This window comes from Vitis riparia, chromosome 15 (genome assembly GCF_004353265.1).
Source record: "Vitis riparia cultivar Riparia Gloire de Montpellier isolate 1030 chromosome 15, EGFV_Vit.rip_1.0, whole genome shotgun sequence".
NCBI classification, from domain to species: domain Eukaryota; kingdom Viridiplantae; phylum Streptophyta; class Magnoliopsida; order Vitales; family Vitaceae; genus Vitis; species Vitis riparia.
This window is the reverse complement of record NC_048445.1, coordinates 113,750-132,927: the sequence shown is the minus strand read 5'-3', so window position 1 is coordinate 132,927 and position 19,178 is coordinate 113,750. Positions and strand designations below refer to the sequence as shown.

The following is a 19,178-nucleotide window of genomic DNA, read 5'->3' as shown; positions in this document are numbered from 1 at the left end:
TTATGGTTGGCACTCACGAAGTGCCTCAAGTATAGCTCTAGCAAGGCGTTCACCCTCTCAGTCTACCCATCTGTCTGTGGGTGAAAGCTTGTAGAGAAGTGAAGCTCTAAACCAATAAGCTTGAAGAACTCCATCCAAAACTTCCCAGTGAAACGTGGATCGCGATCACTAATAATATACTTAGGCAACCCCCAATACTTGACTACGTGCTTTAAGAATAACCTAACCATCTCCTCCACAGTGCAGTCAATAGGAGTTGCTATGAAGGTCGTGTACTTAGAGAACCTGTCCACTACTACTATGATAGAGTCGTTATCCTCTGACTTGGGTAGCCCGATGATGAAGTCCATGGTGACGCTATCCCATAGGCGCTCTGCTATTGGTAGTGGTTCCAATAGGCCTCTAGGTTGTCCTTGTTCCACCTTGTCTTGTTGGCACACAAGACAAGTCCTTACATAGGCCTCAATTTCATCCCATATTTGAGGCCAATAGTAAGCTGACTTGAGTAGTGCCCTTGTGCGTCGTTGCCCAAGGTGCCCAACCCACTTGGTGTCATGGCACTTCTTAATCAGATTTCGCCTTATATTCCCCCACTTAGGCATGTAGATTCGTCTCCCCTTAGTGTAGAGTAGGTCGTCCTCCACCCAGAACCGTTTAGTCTTCCCTTGTTGAGTGTCAGGGCGATGAGGCTCTTAGCCATTGGATCATGTTGCAGCCCCTCCCTTAGAAGATCCATTATGTCTCCTTGGGGCTGGCTCGTCATAGATGCTAGCTCTGCCTTACGACTTAGGGCATTGGCCACATGATTAGCACTTCCTGGCTTATACTCCAGTGTATAGTCGAATTCAGCCAAGAAGTCTTGCCACCTAGCTTGCTTAGGACTCAACTTCTTGTGTGTTTGGAAGTAGCTGATGGCAACATTATCGGTCTTCACTATGAAGTGAGACCCTAGAAGATAGTGCTTCTAGGTGCGCAAGAAATGGACGATGGCGATCATTTCCTTTTCCTGCACTGTATAGCGCTTCTCCGTGTCATTTAGCTTGTGGCTCTCGAAGGCGATTGAGTGCCTATCTTGCATAAGGACTCTCCCAATAGCGAAGTATGAGGCTTCTGTGTGTACCTCAAAGACCTTGGTATGGTCGGATAATGCCAACACCGGCTCCTCAGTCACAACCTTCTTCAAATCCCTAAAGGCTTGTTGGCACATTTCGTCCCATTCCCATGCCTTATTCTTCTTAAGAAGATCAGTGAGTAGAGATGCCCTTACCGAATAACCCTTGATGAACCGCTGGTAGTAATTAACTAAACCAAGGAAAGATCTGAGTTGAGGTACCTTGGTTGGTGCATCCCATTCTTGGATGACTTTCACTTTGCTATCATCCATCATCAGTTTGCCATCCTTGATGCGATGCCCTAGGAAGTTCACTTCTTCCTTAGCAAATAAGCATTTCTCCTTCATCACATGTAGCTCATTCTACCTTAGGATCTTAAAGACCTTCCTTAAATGTTCTACGTGCTCTTTCAGGGTGTTACTGTAGATGACTATGTCATCCAGGTACACCACCACGAACTTGTCTAAGTAGGGGTGGAAGATCTTATTCATGAGGGTGTAGAACGTTGCTGGGGCATTGGTGAGGCCAAAGGGCATCACTAAGAATTCGTATGAGTCATACCTGGTCACACATATAGTCTTCGACTCGTCCCCCTCTGCAATCCTTACTTAGTAGTAGCTTGACCTTAAGTCCAACTTCGTGAAGTATCTCGCGCTACCAAGTTGGTCAAACAAGTCAGCGATGAGCGGAATAGGGTACTTGTTCTTTATCGTCACTTTGTTGAGTGCCCGGTAGTTGATACGCATCCGTAAAGACCCATCATGTTTCTTTTGAAATAGGACCGGCGCGCCATAAGGAGCCTTGGATGGTTGAATGAACCCTGCGTCCAGCAACTCCTTAAGTTGTCTCCTTAGCTCCTCTAGCTCGGGTGGCGCCATTCTATATGGCCCCATAGCAGGGGGCTTAGCTCCTGGTTCCAACTCGATCTTATGATCTTCCTCTCTCCTAGGAGGAAGTCTTTTAAGCAACTCAGGCAACATCACATCTTTGAACTCATCAAGGACTCCTTCGATTTCCTTAGGCATGAGTTCTCCCGACTTTTCATCATTTTCTTCCTTAAGAGTGGCGAGGTATGTCACCTCTTTCCTCTTTAACCCCTTCTTTACTTGCATAGCCAATAACATAGGGGTCTTGGGCGAACCTTCGGTGATCGTAGGGACCACGCATGGCTTCTCTTCCTCTAGGATAGCCATTAAGCGTAGGAAAAGTAGTGGCATAGCCTTGACCTTCTGTAAGAAGTCCATCCCTAGTATCATTTTGAAGTCGTCCATGGGTGTCACTGTGAAGTCAACCATTCCTTCCTATGAGCCGATGTGCATGGTCACTTCGCGAGCTACTCTGTGTGATGGCTTGGCAGCTAAATTAACTGCCTTGAGCCAACCTCCTTCTTTGGATGCTTGGAGCTCCAGCCTCTTTCTCTCATCCTTTGAGACAAAGTTATGAGTGGTACTAGTGTCCACCAGGGTCTTGGTGCCCTTCCCATTTACAAGGGTTTTTACATACATTAGCCCTTTGTTTTGAGGCGTCTTAGGCACCGACTTGGCCTTAGGGCGTTTAGGAGTTGTAATGATCCCACATGAGCATTACTCTCCTCTTTTTCCTCAATCATAGCATTTAGGCATTTCTTCTTAGGACAGTCCCGTGCCCAGTGTGGACCATAGCATAGGAAGCAGTTGGTCTTAAGCGTGAACTCCTTCCGCTTGTCTTTGCCCTTACCATCCTTGCCACTAGAGGTCTTACTTGATCATTCCTTAGGGGTGTACCCTCTTGATCCCTTGTCTCCCCCACTTTTAGCATGACTACCCTTGGACTGTGGCTTGGGCTTGGAGGAGTCTCCCCTTTTATATTCCACCAAGGACTTTGCTACCTCCATGGGCGTGCCTAGGTCTTGGACATCACGTCTCCTTAACTCTTGCTTGGCCTAGCTTTGCAGGTTGTCCATGAAGTTAAATAGTAACTCCTCCTCAGACATGTTGGATATCTCAAGCATAAGTGTAGAGAACTCTTTGACATACTCACGGATCGAGCCTGTGTGCTTGAGACGCTTCATATTTTTCCTTGCTAGATAGGCCACATCTTCAGGGTAGAATTGCCTTTTGATTTCTTGCTTAAAGGCATCCCATGTATCTATGGTACACGTTTATTTTTCTATATCGGCAAACCTCCGACACCACCATAGAGTAGCATTATCAGTGAGGTAGAGGGTCGCGGTGCGTACCTTAATAGCTTCATCCGTCAGTGCGATAACCTCAAAGTAGCTCTCCATGTGCCACAAGAAGTTATCCAACTCCTTAGCATCCCTCTTGCCACTGAACGTGGGTGGCTTGGGCACCTCCACCCTTGGTGCCTCATGAGTGGTCATGACTCGTGCTGATACAACAGTCTTATAGATGGCCAACTCTTGTCGAATCTCCTAATCTTGGGCCTCTATGCGCGCAGCCAAGGCCTCCACCCTTGACTCCACACTAGCGAACATGTTCATGACCTTGTCTTGGAAGGACATGAACTCCTCGTGTGATACCGATTGAACTTGTGAGCCTAGCATCCCCTCACGAAGGTCTTGGATCTGCTCCTTTAGATCCTCTAAACCCTTCTCCATGCCTTGCTTGATCAAGTCCACCTATTCCCGGGTATCCGCCATGGCTAGCTCTACCTTGGCTAGTCTTGCCTCCATGTTGGCTATGGTGTCATGGGATTTATCCTTCCTACCTCTACCCAGTGCAGTGGGCTCAGTCTCCCTCCCACGGGTTTGCTCGCTAGTTTCCTCAACGTTGGAGCCCGACATGCTTTCCTTTACTATGCATGCTTCGTAGCTGCGCTTTGATACCAATTGTCACGGACTTAGTCTTTTCTTAAGCTCGTGCAACACTTAGACAAGTCAAGACACTTGATCTTGTTAAGTCAGCTTGACTCCCAGTGCTTAGTTTGCTAAGCTAAGATGCTCACAACCTGAAAGCTTTAGAAGTTATGGTAGGCAACTCTTAAAGAATAGAAGATTTTATTACTTTAGGAAGCCTTTACAAGTGCTTTGAAAACTCACTTGCTTGGTGTCTTGGCCAAATGAGTCCCCCTCTTATTTATAGGCACCAATGGAACTCTCTGGAACCTTGGAGGGTTCTTTACAATTCAGAACATTTTAGATCTTCCTACACTAATTTATGTACAAGTCTATGTACAAGAAGCTTTTAGAATTCTTTAGAAAATTCTGAACTCCTCTCATACCTTCCACTAGGGTGTAGAGATGTGGGGACTTCTCTAGGCATTTCTAGAAGCTTCTACACTCTTCCCACTAATGGCTAAGTGTATAAGGATACAAGTAAATTGAATTTGAGTACGAACAATACTCTCTGAAAATGAGTACAGCACACGCACACCACACCTTTTAAGTACTAACTGAAAAAAGTACACTTTGATAGGAGCTCAAACATCATCAAAAGATTGAGAACTCCCCAAATGAAGGGTACAAGGGTTAAGAAAGAGAAGTAGTTTCATTTTCTTTTCTGACTTTCATTAACCGACATGGTCTTCAGAGAAGATGAACAAATGCCACTACCGGCTGTCTTTGTTGCCAGTTCAGATGTTTTTACCAGGCTGAGCTATGGAGAGCATTTGTTAGAAAAATCCAACAAAATGGCACCACATGTAGAAAGTGAACAGAAAAATCCAATATTGTCATGGTCCTAACTTCTAACTCCTAACTAGAGATACAAGCACAGTTCGGTGAGGAAGATATTTACCTTACCTTCGAAGAAAAGGTGAAAATCATACATACATGGTAGATGGATTTCAATTTCCCAACAAACAGCCCTGACACCACCCAGAGTGAGTTTGTACAAGTCCGACTTTTGAAAATAATGCATTTAGCTTTCTTTTTCCAGAAAATACTACTTTTCAAGCGTTTTACAAACATGGGCAAAATATTTTAAAATATAATTTTTTTTACGTTTGGTTTTTCATGCAAAATAAATATACTTAAAATTAATTAAAAATTCATATATTTTAAATTTATTTCATTTTTATATAAATAAAAAAAACAAAAAAAAAACAAGTTAAATGAGTTTTAAAAAGTATAAATAATTTATTAATTTTAATTATATGTTTTATTTTCTTTCACATTTATTTTCTTCTATTTTTTCTCACTTTTCATAAATAATAATTACTATTATTACTATATGAAAAAAAATTGAAGGAAAAATGGGTGGTTGGGAGCGACAATTTGAAACAAAATCAAGAACCATCTTGCCCAAAGGACTGCTACCAAAAAGGAAAATTAAAAAAGGGTGGGGGGTTGGGCGTATTCCATGGTACCAAGATAACCCACGCAAACCGGAGCTCCGCAATAACAAGCTGATGAAAGGTTATATTAAAGAGACTAATCCTAAAGGTTATTTCTGTTTAAAAATCAAATTATAAAAATGGATTTTGTGGATTCAATTTTCAATAACCATAAAGATAATTTTAAAAACTGATTTTGTTAATTTGAATTTCAGTTTTCTTGCTTTCAAATCAATAAAACCCAAACTAAACAACATTCAAAGATTTATATATAATTATTTAATATTTAACAATTTTTTTTTGTATGCTTCTTCTAAAATAATTTATTATTCTTAGACTATGATTAAATTAATTTTTAAAAGCATTTGTTACATTTTGTACTAAAAATATTATGATTTTAAATCCAAGTTGGCTTTAAGCAATTTTCTAAAAAACTTTGATTTAGGGTCTAAATTAACTTTCATCTAAATCGGACCAAATCAAACCTTAATCAAATTAGATTGGTTCAACTTTTTCCATCATTAAAAAGTCGGTCCAATTTTGATGAATAAAGTCTCAGAAAACCAACGAAACCATGCCCTTTTACACAATTACACTAACACTAGACCCTTTGATATTTTCAAGAGTTTCACTACCCCTCTTGTCATCTTTAGCTGTTAACACCACTCAAAAACTCATAAGCACTCTTAACTGCCTAAATATTTCCAACCCCGTAAAACCGATTATGTGACAGGTTCAAATAAACCCAACTCGTTGAGCTGATAAACACGTAAACTTAACTTCATTTTCCTCAGTAGCCAAAACCATATGAACTCCAAAAACATAAAATATGACGATGCATAAAACTAAGTCAACAGTCTATCATGTACTTCATAGACCATCCAATATAAAAGATCATAAGCATTTCTGGGTGAAGGTATTAGCCTAAGATTCATGCAAAGTTGCAAGCCATAGGAAAAGCAACAAACAGAGTCTCTATGCTATGTTGCTCTTGTTTCATATCTAGCAATGAACCGTTTTCAGTTAGAAGTCAGACACTTCCTTCCTAACAAAGAATAGACCAGAAGGCCCGCCATCAGACAGCAGAGCCAATCTAACAGGGCTTTCAGCACCTTCCTCAACAGTTAAGATGCCACTATTGTAGTTTATATCTGTCTTGACATAGCCAGGGCAGACACAGTTGATGCAGAAAGTCGGGTACTTCTTGGCCAGAAGCCTCGTGTAGGCATTCAAGGCTGCTTTCGAGACTCTATAGGCAGAGAAAAAAGTGGGCCAGCTCTTAGCTTCTAATAACCCCTTTGAAATCTTTTAGAAACTGGTTCAACACCTCTATCACCGACTCTTCTGTAAGGTTTTCAGCATCACTTAACACTCCTTTTGCCCATTCATTTGGAATATTCTGGAACAACACAGCAAGAAAGGCAATGTAAGAAGGCCTTTATTGCAAACACATTTCCCATTTTGGAAACAGAAACTTCTAATCCAAAGAAATCAAGTGACTGGGAAATGATTCATGGAGCCTCTTCACTGCTGTCTAAAGAGAAGGCCTCTATGAAATAAAGGAAAAAAGGATTGAATAATTCACACAAACAGAAGGGAAGGAATTCTTAATCATTCACAACAGCTCTTATCATAGCATGCATTATCTCCATACAAGTACCCTAATCTGACATCATCAATCACCCCTTCTCTTGATATGGTTTTCTTCCAAACAAACCAAGATGTAACAAGCAGGAGATTTCTTGTTAATCTAAAACTTCAATAAGTTCACCACCAGATTTGACTCTGTTGACTTAACCAAGGCAATCTACCTTGTTTCCCATTGAATCAAATGGCTTCCTATCAACTTTGTTGAATTTCAAGTCCAATTATCCAGTTCTAAACTTGGTTGAACATCAAAAATGAGTGCCAACATTTTATTTTTGAATGAGGGTTAATATCATTTTTGTACCTGCAACTTCCCAGCGGAGGAGGAAACATTGACAATCCTTGGCAAATCTGATAACTGGAGAAGAGGCATTAGTGCTTCAATCATCCTCTTTGGCCCATAATAGTTTATTTTCAGGCATTCTTCTGCCATCTCCAAAGGCTGAATCACTATTTCATTCCAATTGACTTCTCCTATTCTTCCCTGCATCATAGAAAAAGGAAAAACTCAATCCTCATGGTAGCCATTACACACCCGCTATACCAATTCATTCTAGATCCTTTTATCTCCCATCTAGCTTGAGAACTTCCATTTCCACTTTGTTCCATGAAAATAATATGCTATTGTGGTACATACAAGGTCTAGATATTGCCTTTGAGTATCCTAATTTCTTTCTTTGCTTTGATACACTATTGTTTCTATTTCATTCTGCTTCTTCACAATTTTTGTATTTCATCTTAAGAACTTCTTTCTAAATCCCACTATCTAGTTCTTGGATATATTTGGTTTTCTTTTTATTCTCTTTTGTTTTTGTTTAAAACTCGTAACCAAAAAACTATTGTTATGCGGATGGACTTGATTCTAGGGTAATTTTACCATCTTACAGCTGTATTGTCTAGACTCTCCATCTTAACCCAATGTGGTCATGTCAACATGACATAACAAGGTTGTGATAGTGGGATTCATGTTGGACACTCCTTGCTTTGGTATTGATGATGGGGGAAAGCCTTTTAAAGTTTATTCAAGGAAGAAAGGGAAGACCTAAGTAAACTTTAAGTAAGATTAATATTAATTAGAATTGAATAGGGATTGGTATTTGTTGGAGTCTAATTAGGATTAGCTAGTTGAGTTATAATAAAATTAGAATTTGAGTCATGATAGGTTATTAGAGTCCTAGTAGACTTTGGATGTTATAATTAGAATTAGAATCATAATAGGTTATTAGAGTCCTAGTAGACTTTGGATTTCTTAGAGAAGCCTATAAATAGGCTAATCAATGTAAATCAAAGGAATGAATTTGATGAATAATATTATATTTTCTTTCATTGCAAGGTTGCAACCCTCAATAGTGAGACTCCATTGATTTTCTTCTAGGTGAGACTCTAAGGTTTTTCCATCTTTTCTTCATTGTTTCTTCTTTCTCTCTATTTCTTATCTTATAATTTTCTTTACCATAAAATTTATTCTTTGTTCCTCTCCTTACACCCTAAAAATAAAATCCTAGCCCACCTACCCTTGAGTGTAGGCAACCATCCTAGGGTTGTCCTACATCAATTGACTTCTTTTTTTCCAAATAAAAGTGAAAAGAAAGGAATTTTTTTTTAAAAAAAAATTGCTTCTAATTGATTTTTTTTCCCCATTATTATATTATATCCAAGTTCCATTTAGGACCATTTTTCAACTGCGTCCCTATATCATAAAAATTGAATGTGAAGGATCAAAAACCTAGAAACATTCACACACTAGATACCCATACCTGAACCCATGTAACATAGTTGCATGGTGACCACAATTTACTCATCATCAAGAAAAATATATGGCTCTCTTTGATAAGTGTTTTCAAAAATAACTTTAAAAATTAATTCTTAAAAATTATTCATTGATATTTTTGAACAAAAGACTGTTTGGGAATTTGAAATATTTTTAACCTATTTTTAAATATGTTTTAAAACAAATTTTAACTATAATGATTTATTTTCAATTATTTTCCATATTTATAACATTATTTTTAAAAAGCGTCATAAAAAAACAAGTGAAAACAATTGAAAGATATTCTCAAAAAACACTATTTTATATTTTTAACAAAGAAAAAAAAAACATTTTCTATTGTCTAGTTACCAAACATGTTTTCTTGTTTTTTGTTTTTAAAACCCAAAAATTGTCTTTGAAAATAGCTTACAAACATACCCTATGTTATTATTTTTTTGGATAGATAAATGGAGTATTATATAAAAAGAGAGCTAAAACGAGCATACCAAAGTATATAGGACGTACACAACAACCGGCGAAAGGTGCAAGCTCAAAATAAAAGGGGCAGTAAAAAGCTACTCCCTCCCAATAATCATTTAGCAATGACTTGTAAGGCCCATCCTAGAAAACTACATATATATACACACTTTCATAACTATTAAAAATTAAAAGGTGCTCTAGATCAATTCCTTTTCCAATGGGAGTCATTTGGAACTCCTATGTACCATCTAAAGCAATTTTTTTTTCCTTGGGCTTGGGAGGCAAGATAGGGAAAAATATTGACTTTGGATTACCTTCCAAGAAAGGATGGTTGTTGGCCTTTCACTATACAAGGACAAGATTGTATGATAATTTTTTTTTTTGTTTGACATATCTTGGATGATATCTTTCACGGTTAGAGAGACTCTTAGGATGGCATGGTTGCTTTGTGGGAAAAAAATACGAAAGAAGTTGTGTCAAGCAACTTCTTGTGCATTTTTTGGACAATATAGAAAGAAAAAGAATTAAAGATCATTTGAAAATGAGGAGCATTCTAACTACTAAAGACTAAAAAGCACTTTTCTTAAGAAACTTTTCTTAATTGATTTTGTTGATTGGTTGAGTTTTGACAAAGGGAGGGAGTAGTTTTTTGTAGTTCCCCCTTGTTTGGTTATCCCTTTTGGTGACCATTGTATACTTCTATGCACTTTGCTACACTCTTTCTGGGTGTTTTTTATATACCTACTTTATTTACCCATCAATAAATAAATAAATAAATAATTTCAAAGTTGGTCTTTCTTTGAAGTTCCATCCACAACTGATTTCCAGAAATAAAGAAATTGCATATGAAACCCTACCTGAGCAGCAGCGATTGCTGATCTTAAAGCATCAGGATCTGTTACTATCATTCCATTTACGCCTGCATTATTCACCTGTCCAGAATTCCACATTTCTCATTATCCAATTTTTAACCATAAACTGAAAAAATAAAGTGATAAAAAAGGAAGTCAGTCGATACTTTTCAGAATATTACACATAAGATTACTGATTCTGAGATTCATCTCAAAATTTTCAAGAATCATGTGGATAGGAGAGTTTGATGATAACATGTAGCGCATGCATAAGTCACATGTGTGTGCATGTTGCTTTAACTTTATTAAAACATCGATTAAATTCACTAACAAAGCCTTCCTGAAGAAGTCATGCAACTCCATACTGATGTATATCAAAAGAGAGAGAATGATGGGACCAAGGAAACTAAAGTGGGCACTGGTTCAATGATAATATAGGATATTAACCAAAGTAGAAATCGGGTGATGTGTTGATTAATATGATAGATTTAAGTAACAGTACAGTGTGGCCTAAAGGGATGGCAAGGAGAAAGGATACGGCATTGGCTTAACTGTTTCCTGACCAGTGATCAGTTACAAAACACACAATTCAAAATTCTCTTCAAACAAAAACTAAAGACTATGATTTTGTTCCCGACAAGTATTAAGGAAAGAAAAAAAAATGCTAAAGAAATCATTTTCTCATGTTTGATTTCAACGTGGAAAATACAAAATAAAATCAAATATGATTAAAATTAGTTTAAAATTTATACATTCTAAAATTATTTAATATTTATATAACAGAGGGTTTAAAGAAGTATATAAAAATAATTTATTTACTTTAAATCTAATTTTTATTTTCCCCTCAGCCTTTCTTTCCTTCTCCCTTTCCTCTTTATTTTCTTTTTCTTACATTTTCCCAAAACCAAACATAGTCTAATAGCCTAATTGTTTTTAACATGATAAATAAACAGAATAGGGGGGAATCTCAAGTAGTTCAGTTCATTTTAGTGGTTGCATCAGATACAGTAGTCTATCACAGTACACAAGACCTGCCCAATTGAAACTTAGCAATGTATCATTCCCATTTTCAAGTTCTAATCAAGAGGCAAATGTGAAACTGGCAATATTCACGTATCATCAAAATCGGTACAGACATTCATACATACATATCCTGTCCAAAAGGAGGAAAAATCAAAGGAAGAATCGAGTAATAGAGTAATTGTGCAATTGGGTATGCTAGAAATCATCGATCAGGGATTTTCAGGAGCATGCCATGCTTATGTCTGCCACAAGAACCAAGAAAAAACGATGGAAAATTGATCAAGAAATGGGGGTTTCCAAAATACCAAGATATCAAGCTTCCCAAACTGGGTTTTGATGAAATCCGCAAGGGAAGCAATACTTGCAGGCTGCCCAACATCAAGCTGATGAAAAATCACATTAGAGAGACCAGATCCTTTGAGACTTTCAACAGCTTCAACACCCCTCTTTTCATCTCTAGCTGTTAGCACCACTGTCACCCCATTAGCTGCCAACTCCCTACATATTCCCAACCCAATTCCTTTATTTGCTCCTGTAACAACCGCATACCTGAAACAGAAAAAATATCAGAAAGCAAGCAAAACGGGTGTGTTATAATACGTCTTTAGACTTAGAGCTTGTAAAAGAGGCAACGGTGGAAAAACCCAGAACTTCTTTGTTGCTTCGGCCATTGTTTTTGAGAAAGGAATTGTGTGTGAAGACAGAAAAATTGGATTGGCTTTGAGTTTTGTTATACAGATATTGGTGAAGTTTTTCAACTTTCTTTCCCGAAAATGAAGTTTATGGGCATAAAAGTAAATGCAACGCTGATTTACTTGTCAATTCAATTGTTATAAAGATAGATATTCGCACATCATTTAATCCATTGATCGAGGCAGAAATCATAACTACGGCTGTTGATGGCAGTTGGATTTTTATTAGGAATATTTGACCCAAAAGCAAAAGAAGTAATCACCAATTGAATATTCTTACTTTTTAGACTTTGGCATAAAAATCGTTGTGGGTGTGAGACACAGGTAAAGGAAATATTTAATAAATGGTATTTTTCTTTTAAAGAAAAAGTCTATGGGTTTAAAAAGATTTTTTTTTTTTTTGTTAATTCAAGAGTAAATCCATCCCTTTTTATTTTTTATGGGGCTCCGAGGTCATGGAGTCTAGATAAGATTGCAACATACCATAATTTGAATTCTTTGAAAAACGATACTTAAATATGTCCCTTACATTAAGTCAATCTATATTTCATGACAGCCCTAAAAAGGCTTTGTGCAAGCGGTGAGATTGGGTTTCTGATGAACTATAAGTCTACAAAAGGGGAGAGAGGCGAGTCACGGGAGATAGAAATAAGTGCTGAACCGGCATTGCTGGCTAAAGTTAGAGAGAAATGAATGAAGAAGATAACTGTCACTTCAATTGGGCCCATCCATCATATACCCATATACCCAAATGAAACTAATCATATGAAATTGCACAGAAATCAGAGTCAACACTCGCCCATACGAAATTGCAGAACAGAGGAATCAAACTAGCCATTTTGATTGGGAAGACTTGGGGGGCAACGTATTGAGCGGTTTCCTCTGTTTTTGAAACTGCTGCCCATTAAAAATGCTCATATGGCCAGAGCAGCACTTTTTTTTTCTTTTTTTTTTTTCCATCAATTCAAATTTAATCATGCACGTTAAAACTCAAATTCAAAGTTTAGTATAACATAATCCTATTGATATAATTAGTTGTTAAATTTGACCATACAAATTAAGAGGCATTTGAAAGAAGTAATATAATTGTTATAATTAAAAAGAAAGTACATCTTATTTAAAAGTTCTTGACTCCATAGGCTCCACTCCACCTGTGGTATAGAAATTTTTAGGAAAGCCACAACAGAGGAAGAAATACGCTAGCCTCTAAGTTAGTTGAGCCCGTCCACCACACTATATAAGAATGAAAGCGTATGAAAAGTGGAAGGAATCGAAGTCAAACGGGTCTACCCACGGTATGATTTGTCCAATGAAATTGCATGGAAAAGAGTAGTAATCTTAGAGTCAGAGCCCATCACCAATAATTTTGATTAAAAAGCTTGTAATTTGTAATTCTTTCCAAACAGGATTTTTGAAAATCTCACCTACTGAATAATTCTTAAAAAATCATTTCAGCTAATTTTATAGATTTGTAAGATTTATAAGCACTTCCAATTGAGAACATTTATAACATTTCAAACAAGTAAACTCTTAATTTTTCATTAATTCTATAATAAAAGAAGAACATTTTAAATATCTCCAATAAAATCATTCCTAATTCCAAGGAACAAATTACTTTCTGAAACATTATTTTGTTTCCTCACATGTTCTAACAAGATTATCATTTCAAGTGGTATATTTGGATAAAATTACTCTTATAATCACCAACTTTTTTATTCAAGGGAATCAAGTTCATCACAAATTCGTAATAAATATTTTTAATATATGAAAATTTGTAACAAATAATATTTTTAATACAAGAGCACATCACCTCCCTTGATAAAAACATTTCCTTAAACCCTAATATATTTGGTTATTGAAAAATGTGAGAGAAAATAAAGAGAAAAAGTATAAAGAAAGTAAAAGTAAAGAAAAATAAAAAAAATGAAAAAAAAAAAATTTAAATTAATAAATTATTTTATATGTTATTTCAAACTTATTTCATTTATTTTTTATATGTATATAAGTATTAAATAATTTTAAAATACATAAATTTTTAATTAATTTTAATTATATTTAAATTTTTTTTCGTATTTTTCATATTGAAATCAAATATGAAAAAAAAATTTAATATTTTTTTTTCTTTTTTTAATATTTTACGAGACCAAACATAGCATAACCAAACATAGCATAAGGATCAAATAATAGTTTGCTACTAGTAGTTTAACAGTCTAACATCTCTCCTTCATCCAGCTCATTTTCTTTTCTCTTTTATCAACCACCTCGATTTTCTTTAATATCTTTGGATTATAATTCATGATAAACTTCATTAATGGAATGTATATAAAAAATTAAAAAAATTAAAAAATAGAAATGTTAGTATTTAACTCAAAATTCATTGTAAATATTTATGTTAGTTATTTCTTATATATCCAGGTTTTTTTGGTAGTATTTTGAACTTTTAATATATATATATATAAAGAAAATAAAGCAGTTTACTAGATCAAAATAAATAAATATTCATGTAACACAATTTACAAGAAATTAAAACATTCATAGTTTGGTTCTTAAAAATTGATTAACTTATCTAATTTAAAACTCCCTCTTATGATTAATAATTAGTTATGTTTTAACAAGAATTCAAATTCTTGGTTGTTTTATAATAAATAATTAATTGTATTTTTTATTCAAAAATAGTGTCTAAATTGAAACACTTTACCAAGCATTCAACTTTTTTAACTACAAATTGTTAACATTTTTTTCTTATCATTAATGCAATAGTTATAAAGGACAGATAAAAGACAAGTTGAGAAGAAAAAAATATATAAAAAAACTATTAATATAATTAATGGATTATGAAAATACTGATTATTTAACTTATTTTAGCATTAAAAAGAATATATATCCCTCTCTTATCATTTTGTTAAGTGACTGTGATGGTGTGAAAATATATATATATGTTTTACAATTTTTTTTTAAAATAATTCTTAAAAAGTATTTTTAAAAATGGTTTTAAATTATTTTTTTTAAGACAAAATTATGTTTGAAATCTCATATTAAAAATTTTTCAAATGTATTTTCTAAATTATAAAACTATTTTCCATTGTAAAGAAAAAAACCTGATTTCAAGATAACTTCTAACTTTTTTCAAATTTTCTTGGGCCACTACCATCTTATGAAATTGTTTAAAAAAAAAAAAAACCCTACAGAAAGGCTACTTGGCTAAATGACTTCCATTTTTATTCGTCCTTGTTCAACAGTCGAAATGATTAAATTTAACCATACACGTTACAAGTCACAACTCAAATGCTGAATTATTCGTTATGTCAGCACCCATCAAGGAGTAAGGACCACGGCATCTTTGCAGGTCTCTTTTCTTTCACAAAGGAATCATCCCCGAAATACGCAATAGCCTTCTAGAGTGAATTTCCATATCTTCTTTGACTCAACCATTTGAGTTCAAACCGAAATTGCCTGGAAAGTGATTTCCACCTAATGGAACCAACCTTTTCTTTTCAAAGAAACTTCTTTCAAACTGGTAGCTTTACTGGATTTAAAACCAACCACCTTGTTGTTAGTGGATCAGCAACAACGACTGTGGAAACAATGGCTGAAAGCATTGTAACGTTTTTTCTAGAGAAGTTAACCGACCTGCTTTCGCAGGAAGCATTTCTACTCAGCAGAGTAGAAGAGCAGGTGAAGCTGTTGAGTAACGAGCTCGAATGGATGCGCCTTTTTCTCAAAGATGCGGATGCAAAGCGCAGATATGATCCAAGAATCAAGCTCTGGGTGAGTCAGATCAGGGACGTAACCTATGATGCCGAAGATGTCATCGACAGGTTCATGTTCGAGATGAATCACCAACAGCAAGGAAGTCTCAAATGTCTCAAGTTTCTTAAGTTAAGGTTTGTTCACAAGCTCGAGTCTCGAATCAGAGAGATCAACATCAAGATTGAGAAGATTATGGCTAACAAATCAAGGTACGGTGTCGAAACTTTACCAGCTGCAAGCTCTTCCAACGAAGTTGTGCCACAGAAAGAGAAGAGGGTTCCGATCGTTGAAGAAGTCAATGTGGTGGGGATACGAGAGGGTGCAAAAAGTGTGAAGCAAATGCTGCTTAATGGAGAGAGGCGGAGAGCAGTGGTGTCCATCGTGGGCATGGGTGGCTTGGGAAAGACCACCCTTGCTAAGAAAGTTTACAACGATAACGATGTCCAGCAATACTTTGATTGTCATGCTTGGATTTATGTCTCTCAAGAGTATACAATAAGGGAGCTTTTGCTAGGCATTGCTGATTATGTTATGGTTCTATCCCAAAAGCAAAAGAGTCAAATGAGCGAGAGTGAGTTAGGGAACAGGCTTCGTGATTACCTGACCACCAAGAAGTACTTGATAGTTATGGATGATATATGGAGAAATGAAGCTTGGGATAGGTTGAGCTTGTATGTTCCTGACTCTATGAATGGCAGCAGAGTGTTGATCACCTCCCGCAATAAAGAAATTGGTTTTCATGCTGATCCACAAACCATTCCCCATGAACTTCCCTTTCTAACTGAAGAAGAGAGTTGGGACCTCTTTCTCAAGAAAATTTTTCTGGCTGGGAGTGCAAATGCTGTTTGCCCCAGAGAATTGGAAGAGCTGGGAAAGAAAATTGTAGCAAATTGTGGGGGTTTGCCCCTTGCAATCGTGGTCTTGGGAGGCCTTCTATCAAGAAAAGAAAAGACACCACTCGCCTGGCAAAAAGTACTTGACAGCCTAACTTGGCACCTAAATCAAGGTCCAGACTCATGTTTGGGGGTCCTTGCTCTAAGCTACAATGATATGCCGTATTACTTGAAGTCCTGTTTCCTTTACTGTGGCCTTTTCCCAGAAGACTCAGAAATCAGGACAGATAAGTTGATCCGCTTGTGGGTTGCAGAAGGGTTTATACAAAGAAGAGGAAAAGAAATAGTGGAAGACGTCGCGGAAGATCACTTACAGGAATTGGTACATAGAAGCATGATTCAAGTGGCTGACAAAAGTTTTGATGGAAGAGTGATGTCCTGTCGTATGCATGATTTGCTTCGAGACCTTGCCATTTCTGAGGCTAAAGATACAAAATTTTTTGAGGGATATGAAAGCATTGATTCTACATCCCCTGTCAGTGTTCGTCGACTAACCATTCATCAAGGTAAGAAGACCAATTCTGAACACTTGCATAGTTCACGTCTCCGATCTTTCATTTGTTTTTCTGAATGCTTCCAAGAAAACATTTTAAGATCTTTATACAGGGGTGTCAAATTGCTCACTGTACTGGACCTAGAGAGCATGGATATCTATACCCTCCCAGAAGGTATAGGAGAACTTATCCACCTTAAGTACTTGTGCTTAAGGAGAACCCGCATAGAAAGGCTTCCATCGTCCATAGGTCATCTTATTAATCTACAAACCCTAGATTTTCGAGGCACTTTAATTGAAATAATTCCTTCTACCATTTGGAAATTGCACCATTTGAGACATCTATATGGTCATGGTGTGGTTTCAAGGCAGTCAGTGATAGATAAGTGTATGAATGGTCCTTTGGGTGTTGACCACCTAACAGCCCTCCAATCATTAAGTTTAAGAGCAGGAAGTTGGTGCAGTGCAGAAGGGTTAGGAAAATTAACCCAGCTTAGAGAACTGAAAATCCGATGGACTGAAATACCTCAAATAATGTGCAAGGGCTTTTCTGAATCTGTTGAAAAATTAACTGCTCTTCGATCCTTGTATTTGTACACCACTGACGGGGAGGAAACATTAGTCATGCCACAACTCATGCCTTTCTTACACCACACACACCTTTACCATGTTCGTTTAGGGGGGAAGCTCGAGAAGTTTCCCAATCAAATTGAATTCTACCCCCCAAACCTTATTCAGTTGGAATTGGAATATTGTAATATAGAGCAAGACCCAATGGTGACTCTGGAGAAGCTGCCAAATCTAAGGATTCTCCAGTTATTGTATAGTTCATACGTGGGAAAGAAAATGGTCTGTTCTTCGGGAGGATTCCAGCGACTGGAAACCCTTAAGCTCAAGGGTTTGAAAGAACTAAGAGAGTTAATTGTGGAAGAAGGGGCGGTGCCAGATCTGAAGGTTTCAATAATTGCCAGTTGCCATAAAATGGAAAGACTTCCTCGTGGATTGCTGCAGCTAGAAAATTTGCAGTACCTAGAGTTGTTTCAGTTGTCACATAAATTGATTGAGGAGGTTAATCAGACAGAAGGAGAAGATTGGGACAAGATCCGGCTTATCACCTCCATATTACAGTAGAGAAAAGGCAACCTGACGGCTCAGGATCCACACAGCTTGGGCAGTATTGAAGGCACAAAATTTCTGATGCAATAAATCTTTCTCTACTTGTCTAAGTTTGTGTTTTTCTTTTTCTTTTGTATTTGCGTACGATAATTCCCTTGCTTCCATGGCCTCAAATAAATTGTTCGTGCAGTTTGTAATCAAACCCTCACAATGAAGCTCCAACAGAAAATATATGAGAGTGAGAGAATGGCCTCCTAATATCAAAGATGTTTTTTCCTTCTATCCCACATTGATATATCACAACTAGGTTTAATCAGATACCTCAAAAGCAATAGCAATTAGAACTGAACAGATCCATTAATTAACAAATCGGACTACCAGTGTTGCTTCAATCTGATCAGAAATGATCTATTAACATCTGCCATTACCCCCATTAGCAGAATTCATCTTTTTTTTGCTTTCACTTTTTCATCAGCAGCATGATCCTTAAACCACTTGTAACATTACCACATCAAATACATAACAAATCCACAAATAGATTTCTATTTGCATAATAGTCTAATGATGAAAATCATATTGCTGACAACCCAGTTGTTCGGCCGTTTCATTTTTAACTATCTCTTCCGATACTTAAAAGCGGTGACAAAAGATTCTTACATATTTCAAATTTTCGGCGGCTGGTGATCCGAGATTCAACCTAGAATTCAATATAAAAAAATCCCCCGACATATCAAACAAGTATAACATCGATTGAACAATATACCCACAAATTTCCTCAGAAATCAAGGTTTTGATCGAGCTACGTATCAATTAAAATTTTCGATCGTGTCCTGCAAGATCCATAGATTCATAGAGAGATTTGACCTGCTATTGTAAAGAATACGCCGTCTGGCGAAGGAGCTTGACAGAGGATCGGAGGATGCTGGTGGATCGACGCCACGAGCTTGTCGGAGGATGATTGTTGATGTGGATCGAGTGTCTCAACTAAATTATAATTTTACTCTTTATATTTCTATCAACGCATTCACATTATTGAAGATACTAAAAATAATTATGTTTTACATTTCAAATTCAAACAAGATAACATTATAAGATT

At 36.6% G+C, this 19,178-nt stretch overlaps 1 protein-coding gene and 1 pseudogene across 1 annotated transcript; one reads left to right on the top strand and one right to left on the bottom strand.

Annotated features, from left to right (window-relative positions):
• Positions 1 to 6,200: 6,200 nt before the first annotated feature.
• LOC117932542 lies at positions 6,201 to 11,901 on the bottom strand (annotated as a pseudogene).
• A 3,514-nt stretch (positions 11,902 to 15,415) lies between these two features.
• On the top strand, positions 15,416 to 18,097 carry LOC117932518 (putative disease resistance protein At1g50180). The gene has a single exon (XM_034853793.1). The coding sequence runs from the start codon at positions 15,416 to 15,418 to the stop codon at positions 18,095 to 18,097; it is 2,682 nt and encodes an 893-aa protein (XP_034709684.1).
• Positions 18,098 to 19,178: the final 1,081 nt, after the last annotated feature.